Below are 27,675 nucleotides of genomic sequence, written 5' to 3'. Positions count from 1 at the left end.
TTCTCCAAAATTCAGAGGTAAAGGGAGAGGCAGCAAATCCAGTAATATCCAGCTTAATTATACACTGATGGTGACCTACTAACAAGATCCCTTATGAATAATAACTTAGAATTAAAAATTATTCTTTTAAGATTGATCATGTTACCAAAGGAGATTATTATGTACAGTTTTAATTGTGCCACTAATTTAGATCATCCTAAGTTTAACAGAGATGGTGACTAATGTATGCCTGAAATGTCATTCATTTATTTTCTCTGCAGACTTAATAGATTTACATTTTATCTCAATGTAGGATTATCATGGAATGGAAGTACTTATACTAAGGTTTAGAGATGCGGAACACATTGATACGGTTCAATCTACATTTACCTAGCTATTTTAGCAAAATAACATCTTCTAATTTGAAATCTTAAAATTATTTATTCACTACAGAAAATTGTAAAAATATCAGAAAATGGAAAGTTTTTAAAATAAATCATCCATTTCCCATTGTAATTCCTGACAATCCTTTTTATTTTTAATGCAGATTTTAGATTTTTTTGATCATTACATTTATAGAGTTTTGTACTTTTTTTTTTTTTTTGACCAAATGTCCTAACAGGAACCAGTATAATGTGGCAATTTTGAGTCAGAGAGAACTGAGTTAAAATTTGGCTCTACCACCTGCTGACTTGAATAATTCATTTAACCTTGGATCCTGAGTCTCAAGTTCCCTTTCTGGAAAATGGTAATAATAATATCTACCTCACAGATAGGCTTAGAATAAACCCTTGTTCCAGTAGTTGTCCTGTTATGATTTAAATTTTATAAATATCTTTAATGGTTTCATAAGACTTACTGAGCATATTTAGCCATAATCTTTTAACCATTTTCTTATTTTTAGATGTTCAGATTGTTTTTAACATTTTAAATAATTTTGCAAATATGGATCTTGGGGTAGGAACTTTTATTCAAATTTAGATTTATTCCTTCTGATTGATTCCAGAAGTGGAATTAATGCATCAAAAAGAAATTTTATGACTCTTGATATGTATAATTGAATAGCTTTTCAAAAAGGCAAAAACAGTTTATGTTCCCGGCAATAACATATGGGAATTCTCATTTCATCACATCCTATCAGGGTTTTTTTTAATTTGCAAATTTAATAGGCAAAAATTGCTATCTTGTCTTAGTTTTCATGTCTTTGATTATTAATGAGGTTGAATATATTTTCAAGGTATTTTAAAACTAGTTTTGTCATTTTTCCCTTTTATGAATCATCTATTCCTGTTGACAAGCATTCCTAATCAAGCACTCTGCTTACCAAGATTTAAAATGTTCCTTAAAATGCTGTACAGCTTTGGCCAGCATGTAGCTAATGAAGTTAGAACTCTCAGCACTTTCTTCATGAGGGATGGTGAGTGTGAAATTAGGGGAAGGCAGAATGCTTACCTCTGTCATCGTTACATCTCGTTTGGAAAAATTTCCTTCATGAACACCTGGAACTACCTAAGAAGAAGGATTATACAACAAAAGATTACTAAATTCCAGCACACACTCAGCATTAATTTAATACCACATTAGTCAGGATAGGCTAAGTTGTGCTGAGGTAACAAATTAGCCCCAGCATTCCAGTGGCTTCTTATAATTTATTTTTCACTCATGTTACATGCCCATTACAAGGGCTGTGAACCACCTAGATGCTCAGCACCCTGGCTGAGAAAGGAACATCATCTCACATGTGCTGTAGCACATGTAATAACGCATGGCTTTCTTTACATCCTCATCAGAGAAAGAGAATGGATAATCACACACAGGCTCTTCTCTATCTCAGTCTAGAAATTTTTGTTCCCATTTCATTGGCCAGAACTTAACACATGGCACCACTTAACTGCAAGAGGAGCAAGAAAGTGTGAGTGAGAGGATGGGATATTTGGTGAGCGCTACTGTCTGTGTCACAAATATTAATGTGATGTACCAAGTTTTGTACTGAGTTTCCACAGGAAATTTACAATTTATGGTTGTATGTGCGATTTTTGTAAGAACCAGTCATCTGAAATGCATGTCGTTTACTTTCTTAATAAGTTCTCAAGGGCATATACTTTGATTTTAATAATTTAAATGAAACTGTAATGACATGCAACTTGATGTAACCTTAAGAGAACTATTTTGGGGCTTCCCTGGTGGCACAGTGGTTAAGAATCTGCCTGCCAGAGAGACTTCCCTGGCGGTCCAGTGGTTAAGACTCTGCACTTCCACGGCAGGCGGCGCAGGTTCAATCCCTAGTTGGGGAACTAAGATCCTGCATGCCCCATGGTGTGGCCAAAACATTAATAAAATAAAATAAAAATAGGAGAAGAATCTGCCTGCCAATGCAGGGGACATGGGTTTGAGCCCTGGTCCGGGAAGATCTCATATGCCGCAGAGCAACTAAGCCCGTGCGCCACAACTACTGAGCCTGTGCTCTGGAGCCTGTGAGCCACAACTACTGAGCCCATGTGCCACAATTACCGAAGCCCATGTGCCTAGAGCCTGTGCTCCACAAGAGAAGCCACTGCAATGAGAAGCCTGCACACCGTAAAAAAGAGCAGTCCCTGCTCGCCGCAACTAGAGAAAGCCTGCGCACAGCAACAAAGACCCAACGCAGCCAAAAATAAAATAAATAAATTTATGTAAAAAAAGAACTATTTTGAAAATGTGTTCAAATAAATTTCCCTATCAAAAAAACTAAAGCAGAATATTAAAAAGCCAAATCAACACTGGTGATTTCTTAATTCTAGTTTATAAAGCTAACATAACTTTCCCCCTTTTCCTTTTGATACATGTAACACACATAAAAACTGCATAAAGCGTTTACGTCTAGTTGAATAAACAATTATAACACTAACATGTAACTACAACCTAAAAAGCATAACTTTTTTCACCTGCTGGAATTTGTATATTATTTTACAAAAGATTCCTCTTCAGTATGTGCTGTTTTACAAATTTGCACTTTCCATTACATGATGAAATAAGAGCTGTTTAAAGAAAAATAAGTTTTACAAGCGGTTCAGCAAAGTGGTTAAGTCCAAGGATTCTGAAGAAAAGCTGTTTGACCTTGAATCTCAGTTCTACCATTTACTAGCTGTGCGACCTCAGACAAGTTGTTTAACTTCTCTGTACCTCATCTGAAAAATCTGTGAAACAATCATACTCACCTTATAGGAACACAGAGTATTAGATGATCTAATACACGGGAAAAGTTCTTAGAACATTGCCAGACAAATATTGAGTGCTCTTTAGCAGTGATTATTATTAGAAAAATATACCATTGAAAACCATAATTTTATTTTCTATGGAGTTTTTTGTATAGAAGTGTCTTTGTTATCAATATCAAAAATTTTAGTTAAATCAATTAATGTTACTCAGAGCCACTAGAATGGAAGCAAATTGAAGCATAGAATGGAAATCCTGATGATGATAAAAAGTTAAATATTGGCTCTACTTTTCTAAAGATTGAAAGCATTGCTAAAATTTTTCTTAAAATTTTATTCTTTCCCTCATTCCTTACAAGAATTTTTCCTCTTTAAACTAAAAGTCTATATTTGTGAGAATGATCAAATATATCACATTATTTTACTCTCCTAGGGAATGATCTATCTAATGAAGTAATAGAGTCAGCAAGAATTGATAGTGGCTTTCAAAACCTTTTGACTATGGTCTACAGTTATAAACACATTTGTCATCATGACTCAAAAACACACATTTCTTAGAAAACAAACTTAGGGTTACCAAAGGGGAAAGGCGGCAGAGGGATAAATTAGGAGTTTGGGATTAACAGATACATACCACTATATATAAAATAGATAAACAACAAGGACCCTGTATAGCACAGGGAACTACATTCAATATCTTGTAATAACTTATAATGGCAAAGAATCTGAAAAAGAATGTATATATAAAAGAATATATTGACATATATATAACTGAATAACTTTGTTGTACACCTGAAACTAATGCAACATTAGTTGCATTATACTCAAATAGAAATACTATTGAGTATTTCTCGATTATACTCAAATAGAAATCGATTATACTCAATTAGAAATCGATTATACTCAAATAGAAAAAGAAATCGATTATACTCAAATAGAAAAAGAAAATAAACCACATCTTACATATAAGTTATACACATATATAAACACACATCATGGAAATGAAAGTTCCGTGACATACGCATCTGACTTATTAAATGCAATGCACTCTAATATTTTTTCTTCTGGTGTGTTCTATTTTGCTTTTGTTTGTTTGTTTAATGTGCTGGTTGTGACTCTCTAAACTTATTTCTCAAACCACAACCTTGTACCTTGAAAGAGAGTGAATCACTAGGATACAGAATGTCTTAGGTCAGACTGCCTAGAAGCAGAGCCTGAGATTCTGACACAGTTATTTATTAAGGGTGCTTTCAGTAAAACTTTTAGGGGGATGAGGCGAGCAAGATAGAGAAGAGGGAGATGCTAATCTGGGAGGTGGCCTTCAGGTGACCTCCAGCCTCAGCCTGATCCTGCAGGGAGCTCTGGAGCATAAGTGGCCCCAAGGACAACCCTTTGGAGAAGATTTCAGTGGTGAGCAGTTAGCAGCAGCACCAGCTGGAGTTGGTAAAGGGATCCCGGGGGATTGTTAACATTACATGCTACACAAAATATTGTACCCTCAATTGCTCTGCCGGTGATTTCTGTATCTGGGTCTTTTTAGGAGCCCACCAATACCAACCTCATCAGAAATCACTGCCTGGTGCATCGTATATTAATGTAATATGGTGTGTGAAGGGGGTGCATCAGGGAAGAAATTCAATCACTATTTTATGTTATGCAACAGGAGTTGTTGATTGCAAGTGGGAGACATGGTATAAGTGCAACTTAAGATAGCAATGTTTATATGTGAATATTAATATATAACTGTGTTTAATTTTCAAGGTAAGTCAGTAGCTTGTTGTGTCAAAAGCTAATGAGAGCTATAATTTACAGAGCTCTTGTTTTGGATAAGGAACTTATACTCATTGTTTTACAGACATTAATTTTAAGGTAGCTATTATTATTCCCATTTTCCAGATGGAAAAACTGAGGCCTAGAAAGATTCTGAAACTTTCCCAAACTTATTCAGCTGGTAAGTTTCAGAGTCAGCCTTTGATCTCAAGTTGCTTTACCTGAAAGTCTTCTCCCTTAAAAACGACATTGGCCAGGTTTTTCATGGTTACTTGTATCAGCACTATAGCTCTAAGCAGAATTAGCCACCTCTGGATTAGAAAGTATTTTGTGTTTTAAATTGATTTTCTTTATAGAGTTTCTTGTTTTCTAAAGACCATGCACAAGTCAGCCTGAGTACAATCACAGTGGAAGTACGAATATCCTTCTAGAGCCTGTTTTCAAATTCAGACATAATTAATAAGTAAATTAACAGAAAAATCAATGTATGCACACTTAGTCTCCATAACTGCTCTTGAGTCTCTCCATTACCTTTATGAAATTGAAGATGTTCTTGGTTCCTAGGGTCTGGTTTGCCAGTTCTGTCACCCAGCCAAACTGCTCTCTCATCTTCTCCATCAGGTATGTAGTGTTCTCCAAGTGATGCTGGGTCATCTGGAGAACCTGGGCATACTGCTGATTGGATATGTTGACCAACTCAAGGGCCTCATCTACTTTTGTGTATAGTTTAGGAACATCAGGACAGTCTAGCAAAGAAGAAAGTAACATGGTAAAGAAAAAGGTATGTGGGACTTGGAGTTGGGTGTTGTGGATTTAAGTCCCAGCCCTTAAGCTTTCTACTTCCAGTCTTTTGACCTTGAGTGAGTTTTCAGCCAGGTATGATCGTCATGAATGAAATGACACTGCAGAATGCCTGCTCACAGAGCCAGCACACACTGAAGATTTAAAATGTTCCTTTTCCTTGTCTTCCTTTCCATAGTGTCTCTGAAGGTCATTAGGGCTGCTCACTTATACTCTGATCAGGACACAAGGGAGATTGCACTTTTCTGCCACCTGGAAGTTGAGCATGGCCATATTCAAAGTGATGTGTCTTACTGCTGGAGGAATCCTTTAAGAATGGTTTAGGATTTATCACCCTCCCTCCCCTGACAGTGGAACTAGTTTTGCTCCATATGGTGGAGGCTCCATCAACCTGAGTGAGGAGATATGCAGCAGAGCTCCCATGCAAGCTGTAATTGACAAGACAGAGAGAGAGAAAGAAACCTTTGTGCTCACAAGTCACTAAGATTCTGCAGCTCTGTGTTATTATTGCACAACAGTCCTTCTGAACTGAAACAGGGTTAAAGGAATTTATAGAGCTGCGTTGATGAGCATCTTGATACTCTGTAAAGATTATTTATCTGCAAACTACAGAAGTGTCTATGTGTTAGGGCATCTGGGATCATAAAAGATTGTTATTGTAGAAAAAGATCACAAGCTCTTTCGACTATGTCTTCTGCTGTTTACTAAGAAACCATGCCTTCAGGAAGATAGGGGTGGGGGAGAATCCACCAACCAGAAGCTAGGTGACTACCTCATCTCAAGTCTTAAAAATTGGTTATTGTTTCTTTTTGATATGTAGATATAATGCAAGATCCTCCAGCCTTCACACTTTTCCAAAATTTGTGTTGGGATCTTCAGGAAAGGGAGACCTTTGTACTTGCAGGTAAAAAAAATTGCAATAGTGTACATTTGAAAAGTAATTCAAGAAAATATTTTGAAAACAAAGAGAGTCACAGTTAACAAGATACATTATACATTTGAAAGGAGATCCAGATATTCTTTTAAAATATCTTCATTTGCAAGTTAAGAGTTGTTAACTTTTAGAATAGTGGTGTAGTTTTTTTTTTTTTTAATTATGGGGGAAGAAGGTGGTGAGCTACCTCATGATCTTAGGCAAGGAGAATTCTACAAGGGACACTCATTTACTCTTTTAGAGAGTGGAAAAAGATTTCCCTAAAATAAAGGTGAAACTTTGTGCAAAACAAAATTGCATGAGAAAGGAAAAAGTAAAACTATCTCTATTCATAGACGACATAGTCTTGTATACAAAAAATCCTAAGGAATACATACACACACACACACACACACACACACACACACACACACACAAAACTATTAAAGGTAATAAGTCAGGGCTTCCCTGGTGGTGCAGTGGTTAAGAATCTGCCTGCCAGTGCAGGAGACATGAGTTCGAGCCCTGGTCCGGGAAGATCCAACATGCCGTGGAGCAACTAAGTCTGTGTGCCACAACTACTGATGCCCGTGTGCCCTAAAGCTTGTGCTCTGCAACAAGAGAAGCCACCAGAATGAGAAGCCTGCGCACCTCAATGAAGAGCAGTCCCGCTCACCGCAACTAGAGAAAGCCCGCCTGCAGCAACAGAGACCCAATGCAGCCAAAAATAAATAAATTTTGTTTTTAAAAAAGTAATAAATCCGCAAGGTTGCAGAACACAAGATCAATATACACATATCAGTTGTATTTCTATACACTAACAATGAACAAACCAAAAATGAAATTAAGAAAATTCCACTCACAATAGCATAAAAAGAACCATATGCTTATGAACAAATGTTTTAAACGAACTGTAAGACTTGTATTGAAAACTAAAACACGCTGTGAGAAAAATTAAAGATGACTTAAATAAATGGAAAAACATCTATTTTCATGAATGGGAAGACTTAATATTGTCAAGAAGGCCATACTCCACAAATTGACCTATAGATTTAATGCAATCCCTATCAAAATCTTAACTGCCCTTTTTGTAGAAACTGACAATCTGATCCCAAAATTGACATGGAAATGCAAAGGATCCATAATAGCCAAAACAATCTTGAAAACAAAGAACAGCATTGGAGCATTCACACTTCCCAATTTCAAAACTTACTACAAAGTACAATAATCAAGACAGTATGGAATTGGCATAGGATAGATATATGGACAAATGGAAGAGAATTGGGAGTCCAGAAATAAGCCCTTACTTTTGCTGTCCATGGATTTTCAACAAGAGTGCCAAGACAGTTCTACACAAGAAAGAATAGAGTTTTTTAACAAGTGAAACTGAGACAACGGGATATCCAATTGTAAAAGAAAGAAGCTGGATCCTTACCTCATACCATATACAAAAATTAACTCAAAATGCATCACAGACTTAAACGCAAGAACTAAATATATAAAACTTTTAGAAGAAAGCATAAGCATAAACCTGTGTGACCTTGGATTGGGCAATGGTTTCTTAGATATGACACCAAAATAAAAAAAGAAAAGAAGAAATAAAGTAGACTTCATAAAAATAAAAAACTTCCATGCTTCAAAGGACACCATCAAGAAAGTGAAAAGACAGCACATAGAATGGGAGAAAATATTTTCAAATAATATATCTGATGAGCATTTGGTATCTAGAATATGTAAAAAAAAAAAAAACTCTTACAACTCAACAATAAAAAGACAAATAACAAAATTAAAATATGGACAAAGAATTTGAATAGACATTTCTCCAAGGAAGACATGCAAATGGCCAATAAAAACATGAAAAGATGCTTGATATTATTAGTGATTAGAGAAATACAAGACAAAATCACAATGAGATACCACTTCACATCCACTCGGTTGGCTAAGATAAAAACGATGGGCAATAACAAGTGTTGACAAGGATGTGGAGAAATTAGAACCCTCATACATTTCTGTGAGAATGCAAATGGTACATCCACTTTGGAAGAGAGTTTAGTAGTTCCTCAAAATGTTAAACATAGAGTTACCATATGACCCATATATATTTCATGGTATATACCCAAGAAAATTGAAAACATATGTCCAAACAAAAACTTGTACACAAATGTTCATAGCAACATTACTCACAATAGCCAAAAAGTAGAAACAAACCAAATATCCATCAGCTAACGAACGAATAAACAGAATGTGGTATATTCATACAATGGAATATTAAGCAGCCATAAAAAGGAATGAAGTTCTGAGAGATGCTACAGTATGGATAAACCTTGAAAAAATTATGCCAAGTTAAAGAAGTCAGTCACAAAAGACCACAAATTGTATAATTTCATTTATATGACATACCCCGAATAGGCAAAATCAGAGACAGAAAGCAGATTATTGGTTGCCAGGGGCTGGGTAGGGGAAAGGGGTGGGGAATGGGAAATGACAGCCAATGAGTATGGAGTTGCTTTTTGGGGTGAAAATGTTCTGGAATTAGATAGTGCTGATGGTTATACAACTTTGTGAGTATACTAAAAAACATTGAATTGTATACTTTATGGTATATGAACTGTATCTTAATGCTGTTACTTAAAAAAATACACTCACATAATCAGTACCTTAGGGCATTTTTTTAGTCACCGTATAGACATGAGAATGAGTGTTTCAAGAAAAGGAAGAAAGAAAACCCACATTTAGCAGGTGTCTCTTATGAAATGTGACAATATGCATCCATTAGCTTTTGTTGCACAACAAAAAAATATTTATTATTTCTCATGTTTTTGTGGGTTGGTTGGATTATTCTTATGTCTGAGCTAGCTCAGCTGGGGCTGGATGGTCTAGAGCCTCACATTTTTAGGGTCTCAGCTGGCATGGCTGGAACCTCTCATCTTCCAGAAGGCTAGCCTGGGCTTGATCACGCAGTGGTGGATAGGCTTCCAGTAGCAAGAGAGGACAACTTTAATTCACAAACACATTTCAAGCCGCTCACATTTGCCAATATCTTGTTGCTTAAGGACAGACCCATGGCCGAGCCCAGATTCTCAGGTTGAAAAAACAGACTCCAGCTTTTGATGGGAGGAGCTGCAAAATATTGTGGCTGTTTTGTCTTTAATCTAGTGTGCATGTATCACCTTCTGCCTGTGAGAGTTTTCAGTTTATACCTGTGGTTGCCAAGCAATTATTAACATTGCCTACATCACTTTCAAAAGAGATTCAGTTTAACTGATAATTATATGATCTCATGTAACAGAAACTGGGCTGGAGACAGACATTCCTTGGTATAAATTCCATGTGCCTACCTCCTATATTAAGAAATAAAATATAACCCAAACAGATGAACCCCCACTGTGACCATTCCACATCAAACTCCTTTATCTTGAAACTACTATTTTGAATTTAGGTGTATACATCGAGTACCAGTAACTGGTATGGGAAAAGAGCTACTTACAGTAAGTCCATTTAAAATTGGGACCAAAAATGCATGGTAAATAATGAAAAAAAAAAGATTTATAATGTTTTGGAACATATTTCATTTATCTTATATTTTTCAAATATAAGATTATAATTACAGCTGTATGCTTAGTCTTAGAACAAAGAATGAGTTAAATGTTGATAAAAGAGGCAAAATCATTGTTTGACAAAACATACAAGAGTTGTTTGTAAAATACTGGAAGCAACTTAAATGTGCTTCAGCAGGAGAATGGATAAATAAATTGTAATGTGCTTCCACAGACTAACATACAACAATGAATTCGTGAAATTAGAAACACACGCATTCACATGACTAAATCTCCCAAACTGTACTGAGTGAAACACGAAGGTGCAAAAGAATACATAAGCGATAACATTTATACTATTAAGAAATATTATCCAAAACTTGGAAACAATGCAGAAGAATGGCTGTGTGTCCTTTCAATGTCACATAAAGTATTGTCTAAGAGGTCCACCCAAAGATTACCTAATTCTCTAGGGAAATGATCCTTTGTCGGATTTACTAGTCACTGTTGATTTGGGCCAGACTCCACGAAATTAGATGTAAATTACAGATTGAAAAGTTGCAAATAATTTTTGTCCAGTAGAGACATAAATTATTTTGGTCTGATAGAAATCATAACTGCAAAAGTTACAGTTTTATTACCCTTCGGTACATCAACTAGTTTTATATCTAACTTTGCAATCTTACTTCAACATTCTGTCCTTGACTGTAAATACTTCAGTCTCTCCTGTACTCATTTAAACCAGCTTAATCATTCTGCTTGTTCCCTTATTAATGGAATCAATCAATCTTTTGAATTTTTTTTTTTTTTTTTGCGGTACGGGGGCCTCTCACTGCTGTGGCCTCTCCCGTTGCGGAGCACAGGCTCCAGACGCGCAGGCTCAGCGGCCATGGCTCACGGGCCTAGCCGCTCCAAGGCATGTGGGATCTTCCCGGACCGGGGCACGAACCCGCGTCCCCTGCATCGGCAGGCGGACTCTCAACCACTGCGCCACCAGGGAAGCCCTAAATCAATCTTAACACGCTCATTTTGTACTTGTATGAGTCATATTTTTAAGCTTAAAAGTTATACTTTGACAATATAAAAACTAAAAACATGTAAAACATTGCTATGTATGGTATATGTGTGTATGTGTGCTATATATAAACACATGATAAAAGTATAAAGAAACACAGGGAAAACAACAAGGTCCTTCTGTATAGCACAGGGAACTATATTCAACATCCTGTGATAAACTATAATGGAAGAGAATATGAAAAACTAATGTATGTATATATGTGTATAACTGAATCACTTTGCTGTACAGTAGAAATTAACACATTGTAAATCAACTATATTTCAATAAAATAAATTTTTAAAAAAGAAATACAAGGAAATAATAAGCACCAAACTCAAAATAGAAGTTTCCTACAGTGTGGGGACTATAGTCAGTGATGGTGACAAAGGTGGTTAAAAGTTACAAACTTCAAGTTATAAAATGTTAGTACTAGGGATGTAATATACAACATGATTAATATAATTAACACTGGTATATGTTATATATGAAAATTGTTAAGAGAGTAAATCCTAAGAGTTCTCATCACAAGGAAAAAATGTTTTTCTCTTTTAAAAATTTTTTTACACGAGATGATGAATGTTTACTAAACTTACTGTGTTAATCACTTCACGATGTCAAATCATTAAATTTATAAGTGCTGTATGTCAATTATATCTCAATAAAACTGGAAGAAAAAAAAAACCCAAAACGATTTCCTTATAAGGGGATAAAGAGGATGTGATGTGGAAGGGGCACCAGCGGGGGCTTCATCTATTTTGGTAATGTTTTATTTCTTCATCTAGTATTAGGCACATGTGTTTCTATTATTTTATTCTATATACATTTATCATAAAATATAAAAGTTTAAATTGTATGGGAGGGCTTTCCTGGTGGCACAGTGGTTAAGAATCCGCCTGCCAATGCAGGGCACACAGGTTCGAGCCCTGGGCCGGGAAGATCCCACATGCCACAGAGCAACTAAGCCCGTGCGCCATAACTACTGAGCCTGTGCTCTAGAGCCCGCGAGCCACAACTACTGAAGTCCATGTGCCTAGAGCCTGTGCTCCGCAACAAGAGAAGCCACCGCAATGAGAAGCCCACGCACCGCAACAAAGAGTAGTCCCTGCTCAGCGCAACTAGAGAAAGCCTGCGCGCAGCAATGAAGACCCAAAGCAGCCAAAAAAAAAAAAAAATTGTTTGGGAGCACATTAGGACAGCCTCTCCTCTGTGTTTTTCCTTTGCAGCAATCAATTTATACTGCATGTATACTGCGTGACTTGATGTATACTGATTATTTGATGTGTTTATATTGTATTATCTGATTTCTTATATATTGTCTTTCTTTTTCCAGTTTTGTTGAGAAATAATTGACATACATCACTGTATAAGTTTTAGGTATACAACATGATGGTTTGGCTTACATATTCACAATATATTCTGAATTGATTACTGTTGTGGGTTTAGTTAACATGCATCATCTCATACAGATACAATAAAGAGAAAAAAAAATTCTCCTTGTGATGAGAACTCTTAGGATCTACTCTCTTAACAACGTTCCTATATATCACACAGTAGCTTTAGCTATAGTCATCATCTTGTACCTTACAGCCCTAGTACTTATTTATTTCGTAACTGAAGTTTGTACCTTTCAATCACCTTCTTCCAATCACTTCCCACACACACACACCCCATCTTCTCTATTATCTTATGACAGTCAGGGAGAGATTATTCTTCAAAGCTTTTAACTGGAAGTTAAAGGAAGTTAATGATACATAGGTGGCATGTTTGAGTGGGACTATTTTTGTAAGAGGTCAGTATATTAGTGTATATTTTTCTCTTGTAAAAACTTCTGTTGTCTGTATGCAACCTTGTAACTGTGACTTGAAAAACAAACGCTTGAATAATGAGAATCATGAGTACTTCAGACATTTTATTTAATCCTCAAAACACCTGTGTGAAGTAGCTATATTAATTTCATTTTCCAAATGATGAAACAGAGCTGCAGAAAGTCACCCAGGGAGCAATTCTGAAGAAATAAGACCCTCATCTGCTCTAATAAAAAGGTCCAGTTTATATTCAATCTCTTGCTTCAAATCTTAGCCACATTTTTTAGAATTTCCTTCCCTTAGGGCTTTGGCAAGGTAAAAAGCAGAAGCACAGGAATCAAAAGCTCTTCTTGGATTTTGCAGGAAAATTTGCGTTCAGACCCTAGCGGTTGGGAAGTGACTTCAGCTGGGGAGGAGAAGGGACTTGAAGGTCGGAGGAAAGGGGGAAGGGCCGGTGGAGAGAATTTTTCACCTGGGGAAGGAATGAAAGCTGCTCTTGGTCAGATCTGGGAGGACGGGAAACGTGCTGCTCAGGGCTTGGGAGGAGAAGCTACTATCTGTATTTAAATACTAATTAGTAATTAACCCACCATCTGGAAAGAGTTAATGCCATTTGAAAAAAAGCTTATTTGGCAAAAAATTTGCTTACACATTTTGAAGATTTCTTCATTGGTGGTTTTCTTTCTCTGCAGTAAGAAGAAAGAAGTTACCCTAATTTGCTGAGTTCTCTTTCGCACACAAGAGTGTTCGCTTGGTCTTTAACCATAAAAATTTTTCACGGGAATAATGAGGGAATTTTTAAAAGGGGAAAAGTAAGTTGACCTACTTTTGAATAATAAACGTTTATAAACCTGCCCTGAGCACCCCCAGACGGCAATGAGCACGCCAAAAAGAGCTTGAAGGGAAGCAAATGAATCCACGATGCCTGTAAAAGTGAGATTTGTGACCTCTGACCAGAATACAATCGAAACCCTGAGAACATAATAATCATTTACCTTCCCGCAGGTAATCCTGACATTTTTGGCATCTTGCGTGAAATTGGAAACATTCCGACGAGTTCTGGCGAAGCTCTCCGCACAGCCCTCGGCCCCGCACAGGCAATGCCGTCCTACTCAGGCCGCCCTGGGCGGAGTCTACAAGTAACAGCATTTTCACATCAGTGTCGTTAGAGAGTTTGAACTTTAAAGGCATGGATAGAATGTCATTTCTCTTTCTAACCAGCACTTGCAAAATCTTTGTTCTGTATTCAATCGTAAGAGTGCATACTGGTGCAACCAGTTACTAGGACAATTTGGCATCTATTAAAAAGTGCATGTATCGGGCTTCCCTGGTGGCGCAGTGGTTGAGAGTCCGCCTGCGGAGGCAGGAGACACAGGTTCGTGCCCCGGTCCAGGAGGATCCCACATACCGCGGAGCGGCTGGGCCCGTGAGCCATGGCCGTTGAGCCTGCGCGTCCGGAGCCTGTGCTCCGCAGCGGGAGAAGCCACAACAGTGAGAGGCCCGCGTACCGCAAAAAAAAAAAAAAAAAGTGCATGTATCCTTTAATCCAGCAGTCTCATTACTGTCATTATTACTCATCATTACTATTATTACTACTTGCTTCCCCCAAACCCCACTCCCCACACAGACGTTAATGCATATAATTTTATTTTCAGGAAGGAATCATGAGGAATTATTCATAGTAACTCTATTGGAAGAGAGACTTGATGGGGTGGGAGAAGGCAGCTTTCATTTCTTTTGTTCCTTTGTATATTTAAATTATTTTAAATTTAGTGTGTCTTATTTTTATCATTATTATTTCTGATATCATTGGGGTTAACTAGATAGGGAATTGTAAGCCACTTTTCTCTTTGGGCTTCTATTAAAATTTTTTCTAGTAATTATTTTAATTTTTTCAAGCTGTAATTCAAATGTGTATTGGAGTTCCAAAGATATTGGAAATGTCTGTTTTTTAAACTGGGTGGTAGGTATTTATTACTATTCTTTTTTGCATTTCACATATATAATGTTATAAACAGTAAGTCAAAGATTTAGGAAAACATCTAAAGCAGATCAACTTTTAAGAAACTTTTTTTTTCCTGGAATAATTAACCATCCATATAAAAATGATGTAAAAAGAAATCGTCCAACAGCAAATTGACAATTCCCAATTGAGTGTTTCACATTAGGAAAAATTTGTTATTAATTTTTAACCTGATGATATTCCGTTATATTAAATCTTTGATGTTAAAAAAATGAAACATTTCGAGATAAATTGTGAAGTTTACTGGGACTTCCCTGGCAGTCCAGTGGTTAAGACTCTGTGCTTCTACAGCAGGGGGGCAGGGGTTCAATCCCTGCTCAGGGGACTAGGATCCCGCAGGCCGCGTGGCACAGCCAAAAGCAACAAACAAAAAATTGAAGTTTATTGTTTAAAAACCTACGAGGCATTTGCTAGATCATCTGGTGGGTAAGGCAGCCATCCACTTGGTTGAATAGGAGTCATTTTCTCCCATTCCCTATAGATTTAGTGGCATCTCCTCTCACCCCAGAGAACCCCTGTGAGCTCTACTGTAGAGCAATTCTGCATTATGTGCTGTTAATTTTGTCTTCTCTATTAGACTCCGAGTCCTTTGAGAGAGGGGATTTGGTCTTGTCATTTTAATCTTGTCATTCTTCCCTAACTTCCTCTGTCATTTCACTTAAGATATGGTAGTGCAACTGTTCACTGACCTGTTTTTCTTTCTCTGGACTAAACTCCTAAAAGTTAGGGGCTGTGTCATCTCTGTCATAATCATTGCTTATTCACAGCATCTAGATGAATACTTGGTATATTCAAGGATGGCAAATTGAGGGCTATCTGAACCAATTCCCCATGCTATACTCATGAGAGTAGCCCATCGCCTACCTTCGGCCATGCCAGAACAGAGCCTGAGGGCCCTTCTAGGCAGTTACTTCTAGTAAATCATCTACCCTCCCAACTTGCCTGTTTCCCCCATGGGAAAATTAAGGACAGCAAAATTCTCCAGGGCAGGATTAAAACCCAGAACTCCCAGCTCCCAGCACCCAGCACTGTGTGAAGCTACTACACCACAGTTTTACCGAATGGATCTCATCTATTCTCTCTAGGGATTTGTAAGCCAAGTGAGGATAACTGCAAAAGCTATCTTATTCTGTTTCAACAGATTCAGCAACTGAAGTCTAGAAAGAACAAAGTAGGAAAGAAATTCTTTCATATGGAGACTAAAATGAAACAACACTCAATAAAATTAAAAAATATATTAAACAAGATATTTCATATTTTTATCACCTTTTTCCTTTTAACAGTGTTCATTATTCAATTTTAGCTACTTTTCTAATTTTGGCTCTTGGGATGATGATGACAAATAAAGCCTATCTGTGAAGGCTGCCAGATACGTAGTTTACACTCAGAAGATATTAACCACTGTAATTGACAGGAGGCAGCTTTCCTATTGATATTGTAACAGATTCCACAGATTTAGTGGTTTGAACAACATAGATTATTTTACAGTGCTATAGGTCAGAAGTCTGAAGTGGGTCTCAGTGGGCTAAATGAAGGTGTTGGCAAGGCTGTTCTTTTCTGGAGGCTCTAGGGCAGAATCCATCTCCATGCCTTTCCAGGGTCTGGAGGCCACCCCCGCCCTTGCCTCCTGTTCCCCTTCCTCTATCTTCTAAGCTGGCAAAGTAGGGACAAGTTCCTCTCGTGAGGCTGTCTCTATTGATTCTTTTCTGCCTCCTTCTTCTACTTTTAGGAGCCCTTGTGATTTCACTGGAGCCACCTGGACAACCCCAAATACTCTCCCTACTTTAAGGTCAGCTGATTAGCAACCTCAATTCCATCTGCAACCTTACTTTCCCCTGCTGTGTAACCTAACATTTTCACAGGTTCTGGGGATTAGGATTTGGGTATCTTTGGAAAGCTATTATATTATTCTGCCTACCGCAAGGGGCAAAGGTTTAGTCTCATTAGGTGGATTTTCTAGGGGCAATAGGTTTATTCCTCACCTACCACCAGTCCAGAAAAGTGATGGAAACTACATGCAAATACCCCACAGCCCCTGCCTGCCTATTTTTGATAAACTGTCCTCATGTGCTCATCTGGGAAGAGAATCACTCCTCTGTTGAGCTTGCTGTCTGGTTAGGGTAGGGACACTGGAGAGAGAAGAGTATAAAGGTGTAACAAAGGCTTTTTTTGTTTGCTGTTTTGTTTTTGTTTTAACTTTCTGCACTTGCAGGGGACCCTGGATCTCTAGATTATCACTGAGGTGATGGTGGTGCAAGGAAGGAATTGACTAGTTTAGATTCCTCACGTAAGTGGGATATAATATTTGTCCTTCTGTGTCTGGCTTATTTCACATAGCATAATGTCCTCAAGGTTCATCCATGTTGTCACAACTGGCGGGATTTCTAGAAGGAGCCTGTTGCATTTTTTGTTAGAGAAAAGCATCCCTGTCCTTGACTTAATGTTCCATAGAGATATGTCCAAGGAAACACAGATTCTACCTGTGGCCCACACGGCAACTCTCGTTTCTGAGATGCTGCCTCCCAGGCTCTCCACAGAAGCCCAAAGAAGTTACCTCCTCTGCCTTAACAACATAAAGCAGCATTGCTTTTTCCAATATGGAATATCAGAGTGGTATTGGTAGAAGGCGATTATTATCATTTACAGAAATTTCTACAGTCTTGGGTTTGTCTCTGAGTATTTTCTCTGGTTTTGTGCATAAATGATGTGATCTAAGGGATTACAGTAGCGATGCAGAGGAGGTCATGGAAGGCACTAAATGTGACCTGGTTTTACATGGCACTAACTTTCTCCCCAAACTGGAAGTTGAGGAGCCTGGACTGATTTTAAAGAAACCCCATGGTGTTCAAGCAGAATAGAGCCAAGCATCTGCCTGAGTTTTAATAAAGGAGGCAACTGTCTTTTTCAAGTTCTCACCTTACCAGGGTTTTCTTTCTCAGCTTTGAAAATTTGCTTTAGAAATAGAGAACAGCCCCACAGAGCTCTCGACAAAGACGGGAGAAGGCTAGTGTTTGGCAGACCTCAAAGCTTTTTCTAAGAGGCTGTGAGACTTTGATTATCCATAAACCATCACTCTCAGGAACATTGTACAATGACTTAGAAATGGCTACCAGTTCCAAAGTTAAATAAAACTCAACCTTTAGTACAGATATCTAAATAATCTTTTAAGCAATTATACCCCAATAAAGATGATAAAAATAAATAAATAAATAAATAAATAAATAAATAAATAAATAATCTTTTAATACTTGCCTTTGTCTTGTTTTGATAAATCCTCGATTGCCCTCAGCATCTCAGTAACTGTTGCACTGACACTTTGATAAATAGAGAGACTGAAATTACAAAACAGCTGGAAGAAGCTGGGAATGTCCCAGCTTTGCACAGGATGTGCTTTTTTTGCTGGCTCTTTGGAAAAAGCTGGAAAAAAGTAAGGCTCCATGAAGTCTGTATCTGACATGAAATATGATTGAAAAGCCTGGTCAAATTCTTGCTGCATCTGTTTGAAGACGTCAAAACTCCTGTTATAGAGAAATCCCACATCCACAGTCAGTTGGCTGAACATGTTCTCTATCTGGGTCAGTTGTGCATCTCCCTCAACGAACTTCTCACCGACGGGAAGGTCTTTTTCATTATCTTCATGGAAAGGAAACAGAAACTGATATATCTTCCTGAAAAAATGTTCAAGCTGTGGGGTGGGATGGGGGACAGAAATGAAATAAATTAATTTTCTTTTGGACTATTTTTTTACTGTGAATTTTTATGTCAACTTACAAGTAGTCATTCCAAATCAAGAACAGTTCTGGGCAAACTAGGAAAACGTGATCCACTTTAAGATAATTTATTAACATTCATGTACCTGGCTTTGACTTTGACTATGGAAATAGGGTCTGAAGTTCCTCCTGGTTTCTGTTTGTCTACCAAGGCCTAAGAAGGCCAAGTTTTCAATATTATTGACAAGCCACAGTCCTGATGTACTGGTGGTGGTTGGCATGCATGGTTTTAGACCGTGCAGCCTGAAAACTGTGAAGAAGGCTCTTGTCTTTCACCTCTGCCTTAGTTCTTCTTTTTTTTTTTCCTTCAGTGGCATGCTATTCGTGTCTTTATGCTCTCCTCTCTCTCATCTCATAAATTAGTCCAGGGAAAAGATCAATACATTCACACTGAACTACAGATGCTTAATACAGCTAAATAGGTTACTTCAAGATGTTACATATTACCCGTGATCAAAGCCCTCCTTGGCTGTAGTCAAAGGAATGAAGCTCTAATTATAGAATTTCCTATTCAGGGGGAGATCTTCCAGCAGTCATACCATGTTCTACTTCATCTATGTGACACATAAGTTCGTGCCAGAACACAGTTGCCCTTGTATGATAGTGATATGACCCTGTTGTATGTTTTGGAATGTAGCAACCATCAAACATCACTGTGGGAGCACTCCCCACCCCTGCTCAAGGGCTGTTCAAAGAATTCTCCAGGGATTCTTAGAAGACTCATGCCTTTCTCAAAAAGTAATCTGGGTGGATCATCTGCCTCTCCCTCTGCCAGCTTCTGTTTACCTGAACCCAGCCACAAAAATGAAACTTTAAAGGCCCAAGAAATTGTCATAAGGTCACACAAAAGGTGCAGATAGGAATGGTCTCCAAAGCTCCTGACTTCCAGCCAGTGCTCATTCCAGTATACTCTGGTATGTTAGAGAGTGGTTATAAAAATAGAGCAGATGCAATTAACAGTGGAGGCAAATTAACTTGGCATATGAATTATCCTAGGGGTTGTTCCTTCTGTAATTGGGGAAGGCACTGCCAAGCCAGGCGCAGACTCTGATTACTGCATGCTCTGATATGTAGAGGGGAATTTCTCTGCATTGCCTACTCAGCCCACTTCTTGAAGGGGAAGGGAAATTCAGGCCAAGAGAAGAGGAGCCTTTTATGGGTCAGAGCTCATCCTAATCAGGTCACCACCCTCTGTGATTCCCTCTGCCCAGAAGAGAGCCAAAGAGGACAAAAAAGAAAACATGCCAGTCCTACAGGATGTGCATGGATTGGGGTAAAGGGGACGTGAATGTGGGGACGTGTGTGCACGGGCATGTGTGTGCTGCCACAAGAGGGCAAGCCCGTTGAAGGAGAGACTCAGGAGGCAGAGGATGCCTTCAAAGGCTTGGCCTCCAGAGAAAACACTAAAGCAGGTTGAAATCAGAGACTATAATGCTATTATTCAGAATGCAATTCAGCAAACATTTATTGAATGCCTACAATGCTTAAATGAAGGCAGATAAGATATGGTTCCTGCCCTCAAAGAGCTTACAATCTAGTGGGAATGTGTTCATAAATAACAAATACAAGGCAGAAAGAGTCAGGGTGTTTCTGAGAGATACACACAGTGTCCTGAAAGGGAGGGCAAGCACTGGATGGCTGTTCTAACTTAAAAATTATATATCCACAAGTGATTCATACATAAACATGAATGCTAGATTCTAGGTTGCAAAAGGCCAACATCAGATCATCCATATCTATTCTAAATATTAACATAAGTTAATTTTTAAAAGTAAGCTGAAGCACATACCTTAAGAACTTAGAAACCTTGAGCTCTATTTTTCCCTTACCTTGTTTTTCATAGAGGACCAACTGTTTTGGCAGGTTGTATAAACTCTCATGCAGTTACTTTCCAGGCAAGATTTGCATTCATCCCAGGAACCTGTCAAAGACACCTGGCATAGCCTTTCTTCCTCTTCTAGATGTTCTTGAACTTCATTCATAAGTTTCAGAGCCTCCTAATTAAAAAGTAGAAACACACACCCTATTTCCATTTCATGACTCTATGTGTTGTACCTTAGTTGATTTCACTCTTTACAAAATGTGCGTATTCTAAACTAAACTTCTGGGAATTCCCTGGTGGTCCAGTGGTTAGGACTCAGCACTCTCACTGCCAAGGGCCCGGGTTCCACGATCCCTGGCCAGGGAACTAACATCCCACAAGCCCTGTGGGGCAGCCAAAAATTAAAACAAAAACAAAAAATACTAAACCTCATTCCTTCTTCAAGCCCTTAGTGTCTGACAGATCCACCCTGAAGCTTTCTGTTAACTTAAGAGCACTGCTTGATCTCTATTGAAGACCGGGCAGTTCTTATTCACCTGTTAATTTGTACAGTCAACAGCTATTTATTGAGTGCTTGCTATGGGATGGACATTCACTGCCTGTGGGTGAAGCAACAATGAAGACACAGCCCCTACTCTGCTGAATGACTGTAACTGATCTGTTTACTTGTCTGTCTTCACTTCTAGTCCTTGAAGGATGTGGAAGATGGGTTTTTAAGGCTTACAAAGTTGACACATTTATTTCCTTCATTTATGCTGCTTTTAATTTTTGTATGTTCTTAAACACTGCAAGAAAGCACAATTCTTGTGTATCAAGCAAATCTTGTATATCAAATTCCTGTGTACTGTATATCACAATTCTTGTAGTGAGTTGCATCCTAATAGCAAAGATGCTGTATTCTGAGGGGCTTCATTCTTCTCATCCACATTCCAAGTACTCCCCCTTGTGGTGCCTGCTGTACTCGGCCAGGTCCCGCCCAGCAGAAGCGACACCTGTCCCTGAGAACGTCAACCCTGCCCCCAGAGCTCCCCCCAGGCCAGCCCCACGTAGACCCCCCCACCCCCGTCTCCCTGCAAGTGTGGGCTTCTGCAGACCGGCTCCCTCCAGGCCTGAGAAGTAGTTCAGGGGATTTAGGGGATATAATGGACCTGTCCATAAGGAGAAAGCCTCAGAGCGGATGAAGACTCCCTTAAGTGAAAAAAAACACGAGGGAGCACAGTTTCTAACATCAATGTAGTATGCACTTTTACCTATGGGAAACGAAAAAGAAATCACCCTTTCCTGGCATATTAAGTCCAAAGAAACACCTGGGCACTGACAATCCCCGCACATTTCCTCTGCAGGGCTCGGATTTTTCAGCTGCCCTCATGGCAGAATCCTGGGGCTAAGCTGGGTGTCATTTGCTACGTCCTACATAAGAAACCTGGCAGGGCTCCAGTCTGCCAAATGCACCTCGTGATCCAGACAGGTTTAACTTGTCTCTTTGGGCTTTGCAGAACAATTTTGGAATCCTCCAACTTCTCAAGAAATGTTGCCTCACCGGGACAGGCAACAGTACTGCCCAGATTTTCTCAATCAGTCTTTTAAATATTCTGCCCATTGTCACTATAAACTGAAATCTCAATATTTCCAATTACAAACTACACTCACTGTGGACCCTTGGGCAAATTATTTAACATCTCTGAGCCCATGTCTCCTTCTTAGCAAATAGGAATAACTGTAGAATCTACCTCTTAAGGTTTCGTATTAAGTGAGATGAGCAAGCAAGGCACATAGTCCGTGATCATCTGATTTCCTTCCACTCACCTCCAAGAGTGTAACAAGAACCAATGACCAAATCACATGGCCCAAGTTTTGGTACTGAAATGTTGCCATGGAGGAAGAAGGTCTCTGGTTTAGGAATGCCTTGTCCATGCCTTCTGCTTCTCCCTAAATGTCCCACCCAGCGATAGATTCCATACTTAGAACTCTCTTCCTGCAGTTCAAAGTCCCACACAAACCTGGATGGGGGTGTGGGGCGTGGGGAATCACTTGAAGCTGCTTTAGGGTTTCCCACTTTAGTAAGAGCAAGTTTCAGATGCTCCCACTAAATATAAATAGGGAGAACCTGATGAGGAGGATCGAGATTACACTGGATCACCTGAGGATGGGATGTGTTTTGTTCTGGGAGACTCGGGGGCACCCACCCCATATTTGTCAATTCGTGTGAAGTATCCTTTATTTTAGATTGAAAATAATTTTAGGGAGGGAAACTCAGGGTTAAACAGGTGTTTCCTTTTTTTTTGCGGTACGCGGGCCTCTCACTGCTGTGGCCTCTCCCGTTGCGGAGCACAGGCTCTGGACGCGCAGGCTCAGCGGCCATGGCTCACGGGCCTAGCCGCTCTGTGGCATGTGGGATCCTTCTGGACTGGGGCACGAACCTGTGTCCCCTGCATCAGCAGGCGGACTCTCAACTACTGCGCCACCAGGGAAGCCCGGTTTTTCCTTTTTTAAATGAATTTTTAAATGAGTACCCAAACCTTGAGTATAATTCAATGATTTTTAAAAAAAATAAAATAAGTACATCTTAAGAAATAATAAAAATTCTACTAGCTCCTGGGATTCTTCAGGGTCAGAAATGGAACTAACACTTGCTAACCTGACTTACACCAAGCATTCTTTCCATAGCATGTGCTCCCTCCTTGGCTTGTCAGGAGGCCTGGGAAAGGGAGAAAAACAGAAAGTCACTGGGTCTTCCACAGGCACAGCGCCAGTGGACTTTCTCCTGGGTCAGTCATGACAGGGTCACAACATTGTAAAGCAACCATACTCCAATAAGAATTTTAAACAACAACAACACCACATTAATTAACATCTCAAAACTCAGTTTCCTTAGCTGTAAAATGAAAGTGATGGTTTACTCAGATGTTGGAAGGACTGCAGGTGATAATGTGTTTTATAAAGGGCCTGTGAATGATATCTAGTGTGGTTATTCCTGGTGGCCAGACTCACAAGCCCACCAGGGAAGAACACAGCTAGAGGGGCTTCCACATTTTCCTCATGAGGAGCTGGTTTTCATTTCCTCAAGGTCTTTTGATCTCTGCCAAAAGAGAGGAGGGCTTCCAGCTGCTGGTCAAGCAATCTCCTTTCCTCGACAGGGACCCTGTGTGGTGCAGGGAGAGGGACAGCTGCAAAATCAACCAGCTGTTGACAGGCTGACTACAGCTCTGGGGTCCCAGCCTGTGATGTAGCCCTGCTCCAATGGATCAGGGGACACCCAGTGGCCACCATGAATTCCAGCAGCTCCAGAGCTTTGTAACCCCCAGCTTTATAGGTCTACAGGTCTAGGTGTAGATCAAGGTCTAGAGAAGAGATATTAGAACTTGTATTTGTGTTTTTTAAATTTAAAAATCAACTATGGAAAGGAGAAATGGGGAGTTGTTTAATGGGTATAGAGTTTCAGTTTTGCAAAATGGGATGAATTCTGGAGATCGGTTGTCCAATAATGTGAGTGCATTTAAAAATATATATTTCTTAATTTATTTGGTTGAGCCGGGTCTTAGTTGCAGCTCGCTGGTCTTAGTTGCGGCATGCATGCAGGATCTAGTTGCCTGACCAGGGATCAAAGCCGGGACCCCTGCATTCGGAGCATGAGTCTTAACCACTACGCCACCGGGGAAGTACTGTGAATGTATTTAATACTGTTGAACTGTGCTCATAAAAGTGGTTAAGATGGCGAATTTTATGTTATGCATATTTTACCACAATTAAAAATGTTTTCATGAAAATAAAATTTAAAAGTAATTTACTCCCAATTTTAAAATTTAAAATATTCTCCAAATTATTTTTATAGTTTTGATATTCTCTATAAGGGTATGTTGGAAAATAAATTTAAAAAAATTTTTAACTGTTCTGAGTGTTATGTTAATGGTTAATGATATTAAACTATGAGCCATGCAATGTCTATAATTTAGAAATGTATTGAGCTTTATACTGTAACATATGAAGAGTTTTTAATATGGCCCATAGACATTTGAATATAATGTATATCCTCCATTGATAAGATACATAGTTTGGACAACAACTATTAAGTAAAGGTATTTGAATTTAAAAAGTTGATGAGGCTGATGTACTATTTCACATGCGCTGGTGCTTGTGTCAGGCCACTGTGTGTGGCCAGCTGTGCGTGAGGACCCTGCGGAAGAGACACTGGTTGCCTCTCTCTGTTCACTTGGAGCCAATTGCAATGACTTGCCATTTAAGAGAACTCAGGTAAATGATGTTTTTTAACTACTTTTAACTAAACTAGCCCTCACAAAATGAACAGGAGGCTTTAAAAGTTTCTTGAAAAAAAACCCCAGCAGATTAAAAAATATGAATAACTTAAGCTCAAGTAGATAAGAAGCAAATGGCAGGGCTGCCACTTTTTCATTATAAGCTCTTTGGCCTTGTGTCAGTAAAAATATGATGATCTAATCAGATTTGTCAATAAGCTAAAATATTTTCAAAATATCTAGATGATCTGAAATATGGACTTACATCTACCCAAGCTAATGATGATCCCTAAGTGCATTCTGTGCCTTGAGATAATAACGGTAGCAATTCATGTGTCTAATTTAATGAATAAATTAAAATGCATATATTCAGGAGTGGATGCTAACAATAATTATGGTAATAGGGATGGCAAAGAAAAAAACTTTGGAGGCCACTGATGTAGCCAAAAACTCCCAGACACTTTTGACACAATATCCCAACTCAAAAGGCACCAGTAAAGCATTTTTAAGAAAGCAGCACTTCCCAAACAAAGCCGAATCCCCCAAATTCCCGAGTTTGGAGGCCATCGAAGGCCTAATCTACAAGGAATATGTTCTTTGAAGAAATTTGAAATTTTCTTCAAACTCTTCCTCCAATAAGGGCTGCTCTCCAGAAAATCTATGATTAGGGTAAATAAGTAATTCCTCCAGTGCACTCAGACATGCACTTTTTATGGTCCAGATATAGTTAAGGACAGGTGTGATTTTCAATGACTGTACCTGCTTTTCTTCTCTGCATTTCTTCAGGGTTCTCATTAGGTTGCTATGTTCCTCCTCTCTTCTTTCCATCAGGATTTTCATTTGCTTCATGCCAGTCAAAGCCTTCTTCACCTCTTCATCTATATCTATCTCCCCAGCCTTGGAAAAACCTAAAAGATTACGATGTAGTTTTTTCCTTTGAGATCTGATCAGATTACAACGTATCAGAACACAATGAGTTCACCAACTTTTCATGTTCCCCCAGCAGAGGCTTAATTGTTTTTTTTTTTTAACAGCATCAAACTTTGAAAGCAGATCACAATGATTTGGGCTGTCAGCTGCCACATGGACATGGCTACCACCCGGGTGATATCTTCTGTTCCTCACTTCTGAACTGCTAGCCAAGTCAGAGTTCATTGAACCCTATTCTTATCATTTTCCTCAGGGCCTGTTTTCATTTATCCAATTGTTTTTCTTTCCCTTAAAACTCAAGTGTGTTTATATTAGAAGAAAACATTGAATTTTCTTCACAGACAATTTATATTAAATGCCCAACTGGGAATCTTAAACAGAGTGAACAATTTCCTTTTCTTTCAGCTTCAGTTACCTTCCCAGGAGGCATAAAACCTAGAAAGCATCTTGTATAATGCAAGATTCTTTAATAACCTACTGGACATCTCTTACACCCCTTTAATAAGCCTTTAGCGAGTATGAAATTCGTGGTTTGTCATTGTCTCTTCACAATAGCAAATGTGGCCACCAAAGGAGCTTAATCTGGCCTCCAAATTTAATTACAGATCCCCAAAAAAGAAACGTTTAAACTAATTTATTTTCCTGTTAAGTACTCAAAGCATATCTCATCAAGCAAAGGCCAAAGTTAATGAGCACAGACCAACCAGATTCAATGTCATTATAACCCATTCTTTCACTATCTCAAGAATAACTGCATGGATTACTTTAATTGTTTAAATTTTTCAAATGCTAGAAAAGAATTTCACTGTTCATTAAAACTGTGCTCAGAGGACACCAAACATCTGGATGAGACCAAGCAATGCAACTCAAAACGTTGGCAAGTTTTATCTCTGTGATGGCAAACATCTGGATATGTGGATCATTCTCAGAGACGCATTTGGAATTTTCTATTTTTATCCAGATGCTTGGCGTCTTGTCTACTTGGCTTAAGTGCCTGGAGAACATCTCACCGTGAAACTAGAGGGCATCCTGAATACAGTTATCTCTCAACTGTAAATCACCATAAATGCCAGCAGGACATGCAAACAGGAAAACGGGACACAGTGCAGATAAAAAAACCAAACATTACCCTTCAGGCCTCCATGGATAGCAGTTTTGTCCTTCCACGTAGGTGCACAATGACAATCTTTCAACCACAGCAGATACACAATAAACACCAAGAGTGGCAGCTTCATGTTTCCGTTGTGACTGCAAAGGAAAAATAAACCTGCATCAAATGCCTTAGGTTAAGTTAGTTTCTACTGGCATCAATTGAAAACACATGGTGATCCAAAGCATTTTGCTGTCAGTTTTTCTTTATGACTTTAGACAATGTATGCTGATATGGCTGAGACATAAGGAAACCTGAAATCTAAATAAATTTTTTAAAAAGACAACCCAAGTCCCTATTTTGTTTACATTCTTCCTGACAGTTAAATAAGGTCATCATCTGAAGCATTTGAAATTTAGGGCAACCAATAGCATGGATAACAGCCCCATAGAATCCAAACTACATTTTATTTCCTTGTCAACAGTAAATATTCCCAAACACAGAATTAGGTATGTCAAAGGGACTGTTTTTTCCAAAATTCAGAGTCCACAAGTAAGTTTTAAACTAAATGGCTTACTACTTATTTTTTTATGAAAGCAAAAACCCCTCAGATTTTTCTCATACATCTTATAAAGTCCATCAGGATGTATGAATCATGCACAGTTAAATTTGTTTCTTCTCAGATAATAAATTTCCTTTTAAATTTAATTTGATAAATATTAGTTGCAAACA

General features: G+C 38.6%; 1 protein-coding gene across 1 annotated transcript; it reads right to left on the bottom strand.

Moving 5' to 3' along the window:
• Nucleotides 1-1,299: 1,299 nt before the first annotated feature.
• CLUL1 (clusterin like 1) lies at nucleotides 1,300-27,094 on the bottom strand. Its single transcript, XM_065890523.1, has 7 exons — nucleotides 26,983-27,094; nucleotides 25,683-25,831; nucleotides 20,678-20,845; nucleotides 18,331-18,763; nucleotides 14,051-14,188; nucleotides 5,475-5,689; nucleotides 1,300-1,488 (listed from the first exon to the last, which is right to left on the bottom strand). The coding sequence occupies exons 1-7, from the start codon at nucleotides 27,086-27,088 to the stop codon at nucleotides 1,300-1,302; spliced, it is 1,398 nt and encodes a 465-aa protein (XP_065746595.1). The 5' UTR covers nucleotides 27,089-27,094.
• Between the last annotated feature and the right edge of the window lie 581 nt (nucleotides 27,095-27,675).

The sequence above is a fragment of the Phocoena phocoena genome, chromosome 13, assembly GCF_963924675.1.
Source record: "Phocoena phocoena chromosome 13, mPhoPho1.1, whole genome shotgun sequence".
Taxonomy (NCBI): Eukaryota; Metazoa; Chordata; class Mammalia; order Artiodactyla; family Phocoenidae; genus Phocoena; species Phocoena phocoena.
The sequence above is the reverse complement of the archived record's forward strand: the minus strand, read 5'-3'. Positions and strand labels throughout refer to the sequence as shown.